General features: G+C 39.2%; 1 protein-coding gene across 5 annotated transcripts in view; it reads right to left on the bottom strand.

The window, feature by feature from the left end:
* OGFRL1 (opioid growth factor receptor like 1) overlaps window positions 1-17,598 on the bottom strand; it is an 80,086-nt gene that overhangs the window by 42,483 nt on the left and 20,005 nt on the right. For 3 of the 5 annotated variants that reach the window (XM_021393178.1, XM_021393181.1, XM_021393184.1), the window contains one exon: window positions 1,290-1,355. The exons of 1 other annotated variant lie outside the window; for it this stretch is intronic. In XM_021393178.1, the coding sequence (XP_021248853.1) occupies window positions 1,290-1,355 (66 nt within the window). Of the gene's footprint in view, window positions 1-1,285; window positions 1,356-17,598 lie in introns of all 5 variants that reach the window. One more of the 5 variants, XM_021393182.1, reaches the window with a different exon arrangement.

Below are 17,598 nucleotides of genomic sequence, written 5' to 3'. Positions count from 1 at the left end.
AAATCTAAAGCAGCAGATCTTTAAACATGACAATAGAGTACAAAAGGTTATCTTTGAACTTAACCACACTATGAAAAAAAATCTTAGAAAGCACAAAAAATAGCCCCTTCCAATAAATTTTAAAAAAGAAAGTGCATGAATAGTAGTATTTCTGCCAATATCACTGCTTAAGAATAGCTGTACAAGTATATTTTATGAGGATTTAGACCATGCCAGTAGGATTTTAGATTTAAAAGAAGAAAAAAAAAAGAGCTTATTCTACATTTAAAAAGAGTAGCCCTACTTAACTAATGGGAAATAGAAAGAAACATAAGAAGGAAGAAAGACTGCCAAGAAAAGTACAAAGAATAATTCAGTCTGGGTGGCAAGTGCCAGAGAAGAGCTAGTATAAAAGTTAAGCTAAATACCTTTGCATCTTTAATTCAGTTTATTTAGACACAGAGCTAATTGGGGTTGATATCTCAATTTCTTCGAATAGGAACTGAAACTCAAAGTCCTCTAGAACTCTTTTTTTGCCTTCAGACATCTGTTTCTAGTCCCTTTAGGTAGGAAAATATAAATTGAGTGAACACAAGACCCAAACATTTAAGGAGGACTTCAACGAAATACACCACTGATGTGTGAACCTGAAAATGTCCACACTAACTTGTATGTACCACTACCTATGAACAAACAATACAACACAATAGGTCTGTTTTACCCAGTGTTTAAGGATGAAGGCCTTGTTATGTGTTACTGCTACCATTTAAGTTCCCCTCAAGGCAGGAGTGCAGGTAAGCATATTGTACAGAAGGCCCTTTTATTTTTTTATTATGAGTTCAAGCCTCAGTCAGAATGCAAGAGCCTGATGGCACGATATAATGCTATTATTTGTTTACTGACATCAAACATAAAATAAGAAATACAGCCTGTCAGAAATACAATGAACACGGAGCTCACAACGTTCCATCCTCGCCCTCAAGTTGATTTCCAAGGCAGGGAGAGTAAACAGCCTTCTCCCAGCTTTCTTAGTTTCCACAGCTGAGAGTGTAGGATGTTTACAGTACCTGTCACTCAGAGCATTGAAAGCAGACCAAATGTCAGCAGACCTAGTACAGACTTCATTACTGACTGCAGGAAACATACAGACATCAAGCGAAAGGCAGAAGAAACCCATACAGCCATGACTCTTGCATATCATATGAAGCCCAAACAAAATTAAGTCCTTTGTGCATGTGTTGAGAGGTGTAAGAAAAGTTCATGATAAAGCTGAGCTTCAGCATCTCCCAAGGACAGCCACTCTTACTGACACAGCTGCAGTTCAAGGCTTCCTCCTGGTTCACTCCAGAGTGCTCCAGAATCTCCAGACGTTGTCTCTGCAGAAAAGAGAGAATTCACCATTTTAATGAGTGAATATGAATACACACTAATAAAAAAATAATCAGGTAGAAAAGACTTCATTTGTATTCCACAAGTAAAAGCCATCATGTAATTTTTCCAAAGCTTTTAATGCAATCTAATAGCAAAATCCTACAGTGCTAGCTTAGAGGAATATATACACTATGTCTCATTTTAAATTATCAGAGAAATTACGGTTTTGAGGCATCTTTGAATATTGTGAGGAAAAGGATACATTTAAAGAGTACGGCTTGATAAACTTAGGTCTCAAGTTATACACCAACAGATGACAGTCGCAGCAGTCTAGATATGTTTGAAATGATAGACTCCTCTCCAAAACTTACCAAGTATTCACAGTTTCCTCGGATATATTACCTCTGAAGGAGAGAAAATGGAGGGAAAAAAAATAGCAAAGAAACAAGATAATCTAATCAGACACGTGGACATAGCCAAAAGGTTTGCAACGACAGCCATAATCCTCAGGAGAAAAAATTCCACTGAAAAGAGTTTTATTAAAACACAAGAAACACTTTGAGATGAGATCGTTAATAGTCTCTACTTTAAAAAAGTAAAATAAAAAATGCGTGCACTTTTTTACACAAGTAATTGAGGACCTGAATCACCTCCCAGAATCACAGCAACCTTTGTTAAGAAAAGTTCATGTGCTATTGAAAAGGCAGAGAAGCTTTCTCTGTGCTTAGCCCACAGAAGAGTTGCCCCAACACTGCTACTGTTCTCATTAAGCTGTTCCTTTTATAGCACAGTATATTGGACATCTGTCTGAAGAAAGCTTACCTTTGGTCTCAACATCTGTTTTAGTTGGACTGAAGTTACTGTTCACGCACAGTAACAATTTCTCCCCTACCATTAGCCGCATCTCTTTGCAGTACTTCAGGAAATCAGGTCATGTAGCTAGAGCCCCATTCTTGCAGCCACAGACCTTCCCCTGCCATTGGTTTTGGTCAAGACAAAGAACTACAGCAGCAGAATAGAGGAAGAGAGGGACAATGTAATTGCATGCCCTACTTTTTAATTCACAGGAAGGCCCACAGATGCACAGGAACTTGAAAAATTTAAATAAATCTGAAGGTACAGATCACCTTCAGTCTGCCTCAAAGTAATGGGAACTGCAAGGGCAAAGAAGGCTAAAACTTTCTGACCAAGGAATTTCAGGAATTTCAAGAATTAAAAGGTTTCCTTCTCAAGCTGTCCAGAATGAATAAATGTGTTCTCTGGTCGGCAGCTAAATAACCTACACCAGAGTTCTGCACTCAGAAGATGCTACTTTTCCTAAAAACTCCACTCAACATTTTAACCCACTGAAGATTTTCCAGTTTAAGTATGATATACAGAAGGGACTCCAACCTTTGATGAGAGAGGGTGGAAAAAACTGTTTTGGCTACTGTCTGAAATTACTACTACAGCGCTCTCATCCTTTGCAGACAGACATCTGATATTTCTACTGTTAACAGATCCTTTAAGGGCTATGATGCAATTCTTATTTATATATTACTCAAGTGATGGACTTCTACTTACTAGTGTTTTCTTTTCCCTGTACAATTCAAAATTTGGAGCTTAAAATCAGACACGACTTTGAAAATATTAACTTATGTTACATGCAAAAGAAAACATTTTCCAAAATTTAATAAACTGAAAATTCATGGAAATGTAAAAGAAATCCCTCCCAGTCACCTACTACGTCCCTAAGACCAAAAACCCACCCAAACATGTAAAATCCTTGTTGGCTTTTACATTTGCTATAGAAAAAGTAGTAGATAAAAACTCCTTTGGCCTTTTTTTCTCTACAGCAATAAAGAATTTTGCTTTCAAAATATGCCTGTGTAGCTGTTAGCCTCATATCTAAGAAAATTTGTGACAGCCAGCTCAATAGCTGGGAACGTACTGTCAGCACACAATGAAAATTCATCAAGGCAAATGATACAGTGGCAATGAAATACTCAAATAGATGAAGGAAAAATAACCACGAAATTCAGAACAAGAAACATCAGAACAAAGACCAAGGAATGTATTATTGTCTCATGCTATTATGGCATCCCACAATGCCTTCTGAGGTTTACTAAATGTTCTCCTCGAGCTTCAGTGTTTAAATAAATGATACAAGCGACTTAGGACTTTAAAGTCAGTTTTGCATATGCATTTCAGATATGCTGCCCACCAGATACTCATAACTTCAAACAACTGAAGGAAATCTTTTAATAAGCATTGCATTTATGCTCAACACATAGCAATGATACTCTGAAGGGCTTATATTCAAAACAAGCAGTAGGAGAACATGACAGCAATTAAATACTTACAGTAAGCACAGGCTCAGTATTTCTGCAGTTTCCCTATTAACTGCTTTTCACTTCCAAGTCATTTCAGGTGTCTTTTTTATTTTAATCAATACTAATGAAGTCTGAATGTTGCTTCTAAGGTAAGCTGGGGAAGGGCAGCAAGTTGAGTATATCATGTCCCTTTGCCAAAGGGGTAGATTCCTACCATGAGTAAGGCATAGTTAGACATCAGGAAAAACTTCTTTACAGAAAGAGTTGTTAAGCACTGGAACAGGCTCCCCGGGAGGTGGTTGAGTCACCATCCCTGAATGTGTTTAAAAACTGTTTGGATGTGGTGCTCAGGGACATGGTTTAGCGGTGGATTGATAGAGTTAGGGTAGCGTGGTTAGGTTGCAGTTGGACTTGATGATCTTTAAGGTCTTTTCCAACCTGTGCAATTCTATGATTCCTCATCTGCATCTAGATATTCAGATAGCAGCAAAGAAAACCAGCTTTCACTGCAATGAATGCCCTTCTATAGATCTCTGACAAGGAAGAAAAACTGGTGATTTTCCAGCAAGTCCTGCACAAAACTGTGCTGGAATTGAGCAGCTATGGGAGCTAAGGGAAGGCACTACCACCACAGCCAGCCACGTGGATGACTGTTGGCTCAGCAAAGCTATCACAACGCTAAGAACCAATTGCTGCAATGGAGCCTTCTCTTCCCCAGATCTCGAAGAGGCAAGGGGTTAGTGAAACCCTTGGTGTTCTAGGACTGTAAAAGGTAACACAGAGAATTACGACCAAAGGGGCTGCTAGAAGAATGTAGCAAAACAAAGAAAACAATCCCCACCCCCCAAAAAGGAGGAGTGCACTGCTGTCACCTGGAAGTTCTCCTGAACTACACAGTACAGAAGAAAATACCATCATCCACACCCTTTAATTTCCCCAGTGAAGCACAGAAGGGAAGGACTGAAAAGAAAACCTATTTTATTTTCTCTTTAGTAAGTTAGATATTTAATTGCTTGCAATAACAATAATCTGGGGGTCAACACACATGAATTATTCGCTGTTCGCTACACAAAATATTTGTTATAGTCAAGCACCACCCCTTGATTATATCACCCAATAGCAGATGATGTGAAAATAAAGAAAACTACGACCCTCAGTTTGTAGAAGGAGAAAGATTTTTTCTTTTCATATTTTTGGTGTCTGGTATAACACTCTTACAGCCTACCAAGTAAGTTGACATCTGCTAGTTTCCACGAACGTGTAATCACTAAAATGGGGAAGAGTCAATGATCATTAGGGACACAACAGCATTAGCAAATCTACTAAGACACTGTTTGTATTGTAAGCTCTCTTGTAGGATGTTTCACAAATGAAAGCTCAAATTAGTGTCCAAAATCATTCTTAAAATTCATCTGTAATGCACACAGGGAAGGCTCAATTGACTATATCATTTGAAGAAGCACATTTGAGGAGCAAAATTCTTGTGCTGTATTCTAATCCTGAATATGGAGAGCATACAAAGCAGCAGTCCCAGGGAAAGCTTCAAGGTATTTAAAAATCCTCCTGTTTCTGGTAACTGGAATTTGTTGCTCTCTCTATAAACAAACAAACACTTGGCATTTTTATTAAAGCTTCAAGATCACCTCAATGAGTTCTTGTTTTTTCCCCTGTTCAAAGCATTCTCCATTACATTTTGGAACTGTTTACTTAGATACCTGGATATGTAAAGAGAAGCCCCAAGATCTCTGATGGAGACCGAAAAAGGAAATGAATCTCAGGGCTCTCCTTTAGCAATTGTGTGTGCATAAGGCCTTGAAGAAAGCAAGCTACCCCATGCACTTCCCTCATAAAATAGTCACATCACAGCACTTCAAGGTGAGAAAATAATAATAAAAAAGGTTTTTTTTCTCCATGCGATTTCTATAAGACACATAATTAAACATCTGAAATTAACTTTCTGAATACTTTTTAAAACTGGTTTTAAACAAAAATCAGTTTCAGCAATTTAAAACTTTTTTCCTCCCCCCATAGGGAGAAGGAGGACAGTAGGAGATGAGCAGCCACTAACTGAAGCCATATTTTTTTCTCAACTCCTTTCTACTGAAATAGAAAAAAAGACTGTAAATAGGTAATTGCCCCATCTCTGAATGAAAAAGTTTAAATACAACTTAAACATACAAACTGCCAGCAGATGTCAGTACAACCTAGAGAACTGCTCAACACCAGTTGAATATGGGTATTTATTCAAAAACCTCAACTGACAGGGTACACTCTTTTGCCCAGGAAGTTCAACAAAATAGAAAATCTCACTTCAATACAGAGAAACAGCCCCCGTGGCTTGCCATATAGGCCTACCTGCATGTTCTCGAGACAAGCAAAAACTGAAATACAAAGCTGTAAGGAAAACTGCAGGACATTAAGAAGCAGCTCTACATTCAGCCCCCTCTAATTAAGGTTCCATCCCCTCCTCCCTCACACTTCTCACACCATGGCCACGGCATGCATCTCCACCCCCTGCTTTTCCAACTCAGCCTGTTCCCAAATAGCTTGTCTTCTGAGATGCTGCAGCTAAGGGTTGGTGAATATTTAGCAACAAGGTTGCTAAGCTAAATAAAGCGGTTCTGTGAAACAAGCATTATCAGGAGCGTCCTTGTGCAACAGCAGAAGCTCCCTCTGCCTTCTCCTGTTGTATAATTTTTGACAAGAGTTGTACGGAAAGTGCTAAATGCCTCTGGTTGAGATGGCTTTAGTCACAAATTTCCAATAGCACATTTGCATGAGGAAATGAAGTAGACTAAGTACCAAAGCTAACAATTTCTTGCTGATTTCAGCAAGATAGACATGTCACAGAAACATTTTTAGCCGCACTATGTCCAAATGCGATTACATACTTTGCTATTAATGATGCCAACTAGGAAAGTTTCACATGCTCCTTGTACAAAGGGCAGGACATGTTCCAGACCATTAATGCTAAGACTGAAAACAATTAAAAAAGAATGAAACCACTCTGCCATCCCAAACATACAAAATTATCTAGTCTTAGTAAGAATTAGCAGCTTTGCTAGTTACAGACTGAGCCTTCTCTCATGCTAAAATTAGTAAGTCTTACTCTAAAGCAAAAACATTTACCAAGAGAACAGCAGAACTCACAGAAACCAAGGAAAGAAAACTGTCAAATGATAAAGAAATCTAAATAAGGCCATTTTTGCTCAACACAAAACCACTGCATGTTCGCAAGACCTTTGCTTGCATTCTGTAAGAAATAAGCTGGAATTTTACATTATGATATCTTAGTGGCCAATTCATTTCTTAGATATAAGAATAACACAAGGAACAGGATTCATAGTTTTTACACTGGTTTATTGCACCACCTTACAAAAACATCTTTATTTTTTGTAACAAATGCAGTCAACTTAGTACACATAAAAGGAAGTCCACTGTAAAAGACTTTAAAAAATTTAAAGAAAAATATGTTAGAAAAAAAGATGCCAACAGAAAATGAACATTTTAGACTGATGGCCAGGATGAGAGTTTTGTCAAAAATCTGTCCTGTCTTACAGACTCGTTTTAACATGGCCCTGAGGTTTCAAACTCAAGTTTCAAGTCTACCTTCCTCCTTCCCTTTGTATGACTTTGTAAGCTGAACAAAGCTGGAAGAGCTGCAGAAACACAGATACAACACAGCTTTTTTTTGGAGCAGTTTTCTTAATACAGATGCTGTGCAATTTGGATGTTAAAAGGAAAAGAGGAATAAAATTCAGAGGCAGATAGCATCCTGAAAGATTTACCTTGTATAATTCCTTGGGAGGGTGAAGGACCCATCTAGAAGAGCAGCAACATCGCACAAAAGATTAATTTGAAGTAAATCGCTTCAAAGAAAGCTCCCATTCACTTGATGTAATATGAAAACTACGTTTTAAGAAATAACACCTCTATTCTCATACCTAAAACTAAGCTTTGGAACCTCGCCCTGATTAAGACGAGCTCTGTAATCAACGAGGTTTCTTTCTGAGTAGTCTGATCACAGACTTAAGAAGGAAAGCAAGTTCTGTTGCAAACCTGACTAAATGCTTAATTAAATATAAAACCTACAAGCAAGTTTCACCTTGCTTTTGAATTTCATCAGCAAACCTTTGCACAATTCCTATTTTGTTCCATACGACTGCAAGCCTTTGTCAGGTTAAAACAAGAGGTAATTTATGTACGCTCTCTAAACTGGAATACTTAATTTACTAGCCTTGGCTCTAATTGTAACAAAGACCCTCCAGGCTCATAGTTTCTCTGTGTTAACCTCTCTCCTTCAAATTCTCTACATGTAAACACTTGTTCTTCTCTAAGTCATTCCCCCTCCCCAATCCTCCATTAAAAACATGCAAGGAACACCCCCAAAACCTTTGGTTTTACACGTGCTGCTTGCCCATTCCGTGTTTGAAATGCCCAGATGACAAGAGCTGTTCCAGCCACTCTTCAGAAAATATCGAGAGCATTACCAGCACAAAGAGCACATGACCCAACAGCCAGCCTGCACACCATGCCAGGAAAACAGAATAGCCGGCCCTCTTCCCTCAAAGATCTCACATCTCTACAAATCAAAGTTTTATGATATTAAGAAGGATTTTCAGCTTGTGCAGCAGCAAAATTTGGGTAGAAAGAAACTTACAGACTATTTGTACAGCTTTTAAGAAATAATGCTGTACTATTAGATTTTATCTTTAAAGCAGAAGTTCCCCTTTGAGCAAAGGTGTCTTTCTCTAGACTACCCAAACTATGCTCAGCTAGCCTCTAACATTTCCCTCCACCCACGAGGCAGCCAGCTCTGCTATTGAATAAACTGCAGCAAATGGCATTCAATCTGTGAGGCTTTGAGACAGGCTGGCCTTTCACTAGTGACAAGGCATTATTTGCATGACAGAGCAGATGGAGTATGACGGATGCATTTTTTTTTCCTCCTCTGAAAAAAGTTCTAGATAAAGATGCTTTTGAGAAAGGGATATTGCCAATGTGAAATTTTGTCATTTTTATGCAGACAAGTAGATTCACAAAACCCAGGAATAAGGTTTAGCACCAGGCTTGAAAAACACCAGTGAGGCAAGAAAATGACCCTACAAAGGGTGCTATTAAAATCAAGAGCTGAAAAAACCACAGTAAACATTTCCTGTTACTAGCAGTTATGGTAACCAAATTAAACTAGTTTTTTATTTTTTATTACATCCCCTTTTGAAGGATTCACAAGCAAGTTTTATGGAAAAGTATTCAGTTGTCACTATCAGAGAGTTTCCACACACGGTAGCTATTTTTCCCACCTTAAATGCTTCAATCTCCTCACCTCTTTATTCACTTCCCAGATTTGCATTTTACCTCTAAGCGCAGTAGTGGCATCTAGTTCCATTCTTCTATTTCCATCATAAACCTTCTTCAGGTTAGCTAATGGTGCTCTTGCTAAAGTCTGAAGATATTTGCACTGTTCCAACCCTGTGCCTTTTGAGTTGTCAGTCATCCCGTCATGATCTAGACACAGCTCTCTTTTTTATTTTTTATTTTTATTTTTTCCTATCAGAAAACTTTCCACGTGGAGATCCTGAACCTAGTCTCAGGGTGATATATTTTGCCATTAAAAAAAAATTGCCACCGTTGTTGAACACAGTTCAGAAAACTGCCTCTACTCTACACCCACATCCCTCTGTAGACATTAAATCTCTCTTCACTGCTGCTCAAAAACAATAGGCCTACCAACTCAAACACATCATCAATACTTGCAGCTCCACAGATGCAGCCAGCCATCTAGTCTAGCAGATGCCTTACGCAGAAAAACTAAATGGCAGCCCTTTCAACTGCTCCATGCATCTCTTTCACCCAGAGTCTCTTCCAGATTTCACTTTTCTGCAATAGTCAGTAAATTACAGAAAGACAAAATCTTGCTGTGACTATAACGCATTCTGAGAGCTCCTGCCAGAAGAAAAGCAGCTCGAGAAGTCATGCCTTTATCTGCTCTTACAGATCTACCTCCTCAGCTGAATCAAACAGCAGCTACTGCCATGGTCTGGGCCGATCAAGGCCTACACTCACCTTTCCACCACCTTATCAATGAGTCTTCTTGACCTCCAGTTATCATGCGATGTCAGCTTCTATCACATTACAGTTTCTATAAAGCTGTGTTTGTACTTTTCCTCTATTGTATCTCAGCAGAAAGGCAACCTACAACTCAGAGCCCTCTACAGGAAAATTAGGGCAGAGAGCTGGCACGGCTGGCATTCCAGGCCTAGCACTACCACCATGCTTCAAGCCCTGTTCCATCCCCGCTGCTGCGATCCAGACCTGCAGCAGGGAGCTCACAGCAATCACCAGGCACCCCAAATTCAGACTATGCACTGCAGTCACATTTAACACCAAATAGACCACTTACACAATCTCTTAATTTGTCAGTAAAAACAGAACACGCCTTAGGCTTGGGCTGCTCGAGTAGGGAGGCCAAAGAAAATTAAGCGCAGTAATAGGTACTACTTGAAGCTGCAACCCTTACACAGAGAAAGGGATTTAAACTTCCTGTCTTAACAGAAAGACCGCAGCAAAACTCACCTGGACTTACTCTGTGTTCTCCTAAATAGGCAGTAAATTTCAAACTTCTTTACTTTCAGTGAGGCTCATCACTATGGTATGCCAGCAACCAAAGGAGATCAAGTTGCTCATCTGTATTAAACAACAGTTGCTGTGAGATGAAAACAAGCAGGGCTTCAGTTTTACAGAAACTCAGCTGAGATTTCTGTTTGGCAAACGCAACGTATTTGCAGTGAGGCTTGGATCCAGATCCCATCTGATGTGGTTCTTCCTGGATGCATAGATTTCAGGTACATTCAACAGCTTCTCTCACCACACGGACTGCAACACAACGCTCATCACTCCACGCTCAATTAGAGTAGGATTAAGTGTCGCATTTAAATTTCATCCCAACCCCATTTTGTTTTCTCACCCCTTCCCTGAATTAGCAGATTACTGCTGCAGCAGGCAATGAACACATGGCTTCTCCCACTCATTAACATCACAGACACATCGTGGCAAGAATCCAAGTTCTCTTCCTGCAGAGGATACAGCTTCTGTGGATGTGAACAATCTCCAGCAAGAGCTCATACAGAACAGCCCATTTCCTCTGTTGGAAGGGAGTCTCCCAACTAACTCTGAACAAACACAGTCCTGGAGCCAGCCCTCAGATGGTGTTTACAGAAACAGCACTGTCAGAGATAGGACAGTTTCTGATACTGTGTAACAAAAAAGTTTGACCAAAAAAAATTTCAATGAAATAGTAGTAAATTATGCATTAGTCAAATGCTGATACATTTTTAGTTATTTTAAACAGTGGCTTCTTTAAAAACCACATCTATTCCACTGCGGTTAAAGTAAATCTTACGCTGAACAAAGGAACTGAAAGGTACCAATTTAGCAACAGCTTTCTATTTCCATCCCATCCCCTCCTCTCCCTGCCCAACTTACACACAGACAAATGCGAGTAGTGCTGATATAAAATAAAGGAGTGCTTTGTTGCTGTGTTTTTTTTGGTTTGGTTTGGTTTTTTTTAAAGAACTGAAATGATATTCTCACAAAGTTTGGGCAATCTGGAGGCAGTGGTAGCTGAAGTATTTAGAAAGATTTTATGTCCACTGTAATCCTTTATGTATGTACTTCGCTATTTGAATATGATTGTCATCAACCTTTCCCCACTTGATGTACTGCTAAATATTAATTTATTTTCATTTTGTTTATTTTAAGAAAGTGCAACAATACAGTGATTACCAAAAATAGTACACGCTGTACCCTGTACTTAAACAAATAAATGCAGACAACCATAATCCAAGAGTAGGATACATAAATATAAACTTTAAGCTTCACAAAGTTCAAGCGAATTATAACTTTTGAAAAACCCATTCCACTTGGTAATTGAAGTGTTTTCAGTCTCTTAGTTACCAACCCAGGAAAGAAGCAGGAAGTTGCTCTCAGCGTGCCATTGGCCCACAAAGCCAACTTTTAACATCATACAGTCAACTTACAGTATGTGGCAAGCAGGCAGAAAAGGGCATCACGGTCTTTCTTGTTTCTACCTTTCTTCCAATCCCACAGCCCAGCTGAGGACTGATGACAGTCCCAGCTGACAGGAAGGAGGCAAAGCAGTTCCAGAGGGATGAGGATATCCACCCTCCATCCAAGCAGCGGGAAGGCAGAAACACAAGGGTCAGCAGCAGAAGGTAAAGGCAGACAAAGACAGGCTCTAGCACAGGAATTTTCATAAATATATGATCCGGCAGTAGAAACAAAATTAAAAAAATAGTAACAATTAAAAAAGAAAATCTATGCCTCCTCCCCCATAGATGCTGCTAAATTGCATCCTGTTGCCCTACTCAGGGCTGTGAATCACAGTATTAACCTGGACTGATGCCACTCACCTCCAGAGCCTAGCTTTTCCCCTGCAAAATTAGCAGGCTACTTCTCAGAAAAAAGTAACTTGTGAGAAATCCCTTCTAGACCCAGCCACCCAAGAGTGCAAAGAAGCTTAACTTGCCTTTCCAAGTTTTACAGCACCAGGAAATCTTAGAAGTACCAAAGGAAAAAAAATTAAACATAGAACTCGAGTGACTGCCTACAGTCCTGCCTGTGGCCTTCCTGGCCCAAGATGAGAGCAGGCAGCTAGTATTTCAAATTGCTCGATGGAAGTGACCTCTCCAACTACCACACCATATTAATTTCCTGACCAAGCTAAGTGAAAGCCTGCCAAGTATTAAAGGGAGAAGAAAGGGATGTAAGCAGCTCGGGCACTTCCTTTCTGGAGATATTTTTGACCAGTGCTGAAAATCTATGGGTCTTATCTGAACAACTGGCTTGTCAGACAGGGTTCAGCAACATCCCGATTTTAGCCTGTGCACTAAAAACAAAACCAAAGAGAAGAATGACAGCAGGGCCACACAGGCTGCTTGCTTGGAGGTTACACAAAATAACCAGAGAGCCTGCATTTGCCTTGTGATGAGATGAATGAGCAATGGTGTTTATTTCCTTGCCTATACTGCCATACATTTCTGGCTAGAAATACCCTTCCCTTTCTAAGTCACAGCTGCCAACATCTGCCTGCTCTGTACAGCCCAAGCTGCACTGGAGTCACTGCAGTAGGGCTTTAGAAAGAATTCTGTTAGCCATTCAGCAGAGATCAAAACTCACATTTAAGAAGCATGGTAATAATATACTCCCTCTTCATAACAGAAAATCCATTCTGGTGCTGCCCATTCCAGTGCCGGGAAACCGCTTGAGATCCCAGCAACACGACACCTCCCACCGACACAACGGCCATGTCAACAGATGCTTTAACGGGAACTGCACGAGGTTGAAAGTTAAATTAGGTTCAGATTTTCACTTCTAAAAACAATAAAATCCTCAATTTTGAAACGATAAGTTAGAAACTTGAGATTAATGACGTTCAGTTTTATATCACGCATCTTCAGATTCTTTAGAAGGTAGAGAGTTATGGTAAATTCAGCAACATTTACTGCAACAATACAATTTTTCAGATTAGATTGGAAAGCATATAACTTGTTTTCCAAAATGTAACTATTTTATTAATTTTAAAGTGACTGGAAACTGAAAATGAGTGCTGAAACAGATCATAGTTAAAACAACAAATATAACATATACTAACCTAGAAAGTTATTGCATTAATGTAAGGTCAGTTACTCTTTTGGTCAGCTATGAGGAACTCCCACCAGCTGACAGTTCTCTCCTACAAGCAGAAAAATAGTTCCAGCAAATCAAAGTAAAAATACTAGCAACAAAAGGCAAAATGTTGGCAAACTGTAACTAAGTCAGAGAGCTGATTTATTGCTTACAATGAAATCTCCACTATTTATACCTTCAGATGTTCTTTACAGTAAGCAATTGGAATTCAATGCAAACTATTTCTCAATATACGATGCATATCACAACCCTGATTTAGTTCACTATGCAGTTTCTAGCACGTTTCCACTCACATACTTCACGTAACAGAACAGATTTGCTGCTGCCACGAAATATCTTTAGAAAGTTAAAAATTACTCATGTCTAAAGCAAAAACACTCTATCCATACATTAGAAGTTGAACTATACAAGTTTTATTACTCCCTAGGTGTTAAGATATGTTACCAGCATCAGAAACAGACAGAAGTCTGCAGATGCAGCTAGGAGCAATTGCTTTTTCTACAGCTTTCATGGAGAAGAAAACATCTCTCTGTATAACTGTCTTGTAACTCAACACAAGCATAGTCTGACACTGGTTTATAAAAACTCCTTCCATCAGAGAAACATTGACAACATACGGAGGAGTACAGTCACCCATGTCCGTGACATCAGAGAGCAAGTGCCAAGTCAGAGGGACTTAAAGCAGGAAGTACTTCTCCTATCAGTATTTTAAATCTTTTTTAACTGAGATGAACAGGTAGACTTAAGTTCTGAAGCTGAGAGAAGAAAGACAACAGCACTTCTGAAGCAAGGCATGCGCCTGGAGATGAGTACCCAGACAGGAATATATGCGCTTCAGACCCACCCTGCAAGCAGTGTCAGACAGCTGGCAGTACAAAAAACATGTAGAACCACAGAAAAAAAGTTGCACATGGGATTAGATCTGGGTCCAGCTGACACTACAGCAAGTAAGATGCTTTCCATGCCTTTTTTTTTTTATATATATATACACACTTACAGTACAGCTTTTTGCATCTATCCTAAAGAGAAACAACCATCTCTTCTTCCCTCCACCCAAAGCACACTTTTGCCTTCCAGTACTGGGGCCAAAATCATTTTAAATTGGCAATATTGATAAAAGATACAAATTTTTCTGAGGTAACATCACCCTCACAAGAAACAACTGCAAAATGCCCAAGGATAAAAAGCGTTCCATTCCAAATCTTAGTTATTCAGATTCGGTACAGAAACGTTTACATTCTCCTTTTCTTAGAGCTACAAATTTCATTCCATTTAACTAAGATGTGGAAAACTTGTACCACTTCCTGTTGAGGAGAAGAAATCCTCAGACCAGAAAATCTGCACATAATTTTCAGTACAAGTTTACAGATCCTTTACAATAAGATTTTCAACTCTGTGTGCTGATAGGGAAGGAAGCCTAACAGGAAAAAATAAATCCTTTAACTAAGCTGGTATCTGCAACTGGTTCCTCCCATTAATGAAACATCCAGATTTCCAAGCCAGCACAAGGAATATTCATATGATACATCTTTTTGAAACAAAAGAACAACAAGGCTTCTTCACAAATTTCCTTTTTCCACAGAAATTCTTTGGCACAAATAGTTGCTACGGTGCACATCTAAGGGGAAAAAAAAAAAGAGGGGAAATCAGACTTGTTGTTTACAGGTTTCCAATATGCTCCACTTTGTCCATCTCGAAATCAAAACCCTTCAGCCTCCTGTCTTTAGGTTGTCTGGTGGCAGAGGATAAACACAGTATCTGTAACTTACAGAGCTCCCACATGTCCTGCCTTGATCTAGAGAAACACATCCACACGGCTCAGATGAGACAAGAGGGATGAGATAGGTTCAAAAGAGCAAAAGCAATACTAAATTCTGAGAAACTTATTCAAGAAAAAAAAACTTAATACTTAATTCCCTGAATATCTTTAAACACTGCCAATAATTGATAACAACACAACATTGCATGAATCTACAAAAATACGCTGCTTCAACATTCCCTGGTGAAATCCTGATTCTTTTGAGAACTTATTTAACATTTTTTTATCCAGACAGGTATGCCTGGCTACTCACAGAGTGAGAAAGTGACATTTAAGGTAGGATTCAACTCGTGCTAAGATACCTAAACCATATGAAGACATAACCTTCTCCTCCAGTCAAAGTCTAAAGAAAGATTCAATTTATCCTACAGTAGACACCTTGAGCATAATTCATTCACCTACACCTGCTACCACTTCAGACATCCTGGCACGTTCGACTTCACTTCAAGTTGCTCCCGACCCTGCGAGTCTCAGGCTGTATCTATCCGCATTGTGCAGTTTCTACTAATACTCTAATGATCCTAGCTGGCATCAAGTATAGACAAGTGACCTAAGCTCCTGAGGGATGGCCAGCCAAATTGCTATATTAACTACTGGCTGTATTGACTGAGATTTTACCAACTATGAAGAGAGCGTAGAACTTTGTGCAACGGGAGATAATTTAATTATTGCATCACTCAGTGGAGTAAGAGAAATATGAGTGGAATGCATCCCTTATTCTTTAGTCATCTGACAGCAAACTATTATTTACACAGTAGTCTATTCATTAGTGGGGTGTTTTAACGCCATCTAATAAATTTCAATCAAATTTGGCCTTTGCAGACACTTCTTCAGGATCCAGTCATCTGAAGAAGCAGCCACGTGTACTTTCTCATCCAGATTCATTATTCACTATACCAAATGATTAGACTAGAACCTGTTGGCCAAAGTCTTCTAACATAGCCTGCCTGCACCAGTTTTCTTAATCAACTTTTCTTTAGCGTGGTGCATAAAACCTACTCTTTTGGACTGGGTTAGTTTTCCTATTCAGCCAGTGATCAGCCTGGTCACTACAGCATCCAGGATAATTCCAAGGTTTAGGTACTTAACAATGCTGTCTTCCTAAAATAAGAACCAATTTCCCTGCACAGACAGAGATGCTTTTAAAGACCTCCAGAGGGAGATGCCGTCTAGTTTTTGGCATCTGAATCCTGTATGTACAGTGCTTTTGTAGAGTATCCATCTTACACATCATCATTGACCACATCAATGTCTTGCTGCAGCCTGCGTATTCTACTCTGTGACAGGTCAAGGACATAAAATTAAGAACTAAACAGAAGAATAAACAGGATCTACAATAGATTTCAAAGTCCATGGCAGTTTTTTAATTTTTTTTTTTTAACTCTTTGCATTGCAATTCACTCATCTGCCCTCCCATTCCCAACTCTATTTTTTGCCATCATCTGTTACAGCCTTCCTTCACCTGTTTGTTGTTTGAACAATATGTAAAATGCCATTTTCCAGTTGTCTTAAGTTTCTTAACACCACAAATACCTGGAAAGTTTAATCAGTGCCCCAATCCATTTGTACTACTAGCAAACTGCTGAAACTGAACAGTAGCATCTCATCTGTACTGTGCTAGTATCAGCACTCCAGGAAATCTGAAGAGAAAACGTACACTGGCTGTTATTAATACAGATGACTTTGCATTATTCTTTGGTTCTTCCACTTCCTGGGATTTGTTTCCAAGAGAAGATCATTAATCTCCTGGCTGTTAACCCAGAAGCCCCTGTGACTGCATTCAGATCTTCACCAAGGCCAGATTCAAATACAACAACATACTTTTAAGCAGTAAAGAAAATATTGTCTCATAACTGTAAAGTTTACAAGCACACATGGCTGTTCTTTCCCATTTATTTAACAATCATGTGAATGATTCCTCTTTTGTAGCTATAACCCAGTTCTCACAGTTTAAAGATAAGAATGGTGTGCAAAGAAGCCACCCTTCTACAGCTACATTCTCTGCACACAATTCACCCAGCAGTGGCAATATTTAAGACGGTCAGTAGGCTTCTGTGAGGAGAGAATTGAGATCTTGTCAGATTTTATTTCAAATCTACTGAAAACAGAGGAGAGCTTTTGCCAAGGCAATTTTGGCAAGCCATTTCCAGCAGTACTCTGGCTTGCCAAATTGCATTTGGATTTCGCTGTACTTATTTACTTGTTCAGTAAGCTCGGAGAAGTAGAAACATTTGTTGCTGTAGAGAATCTGGCTAACTTTGAAGATCTGGAACAACACTTAAAAGATGAATCAGACAGTTTGACTTAGAAATTTGATCTATTAACCTCAGCTCATAGTCGTGTTGCATCTTGATGCATTAGAAGTAATCTACAGCTCAGCTACTTGAGTTGTGAAACCAAATAACTTTA

Source organism: Numida meleagris, chromosome 3, assembly GCF_002078875.1.
Source record: "Numida meleagris isolate 19003 breed g44 Domestic line chromosome 3, NumMel1.0, whole genome shotgun sequence".
In the NCBI taxonomy this organism is placed as follows: domain Eukaryota; kingdom Metazoa; phylum Chordata; class Aves; order Galliformes; family Numididae; genus Numida; species Numida meleagris.
This window is presented reverse-complemented; position numbering and strand designations above follow the sequence as displayed.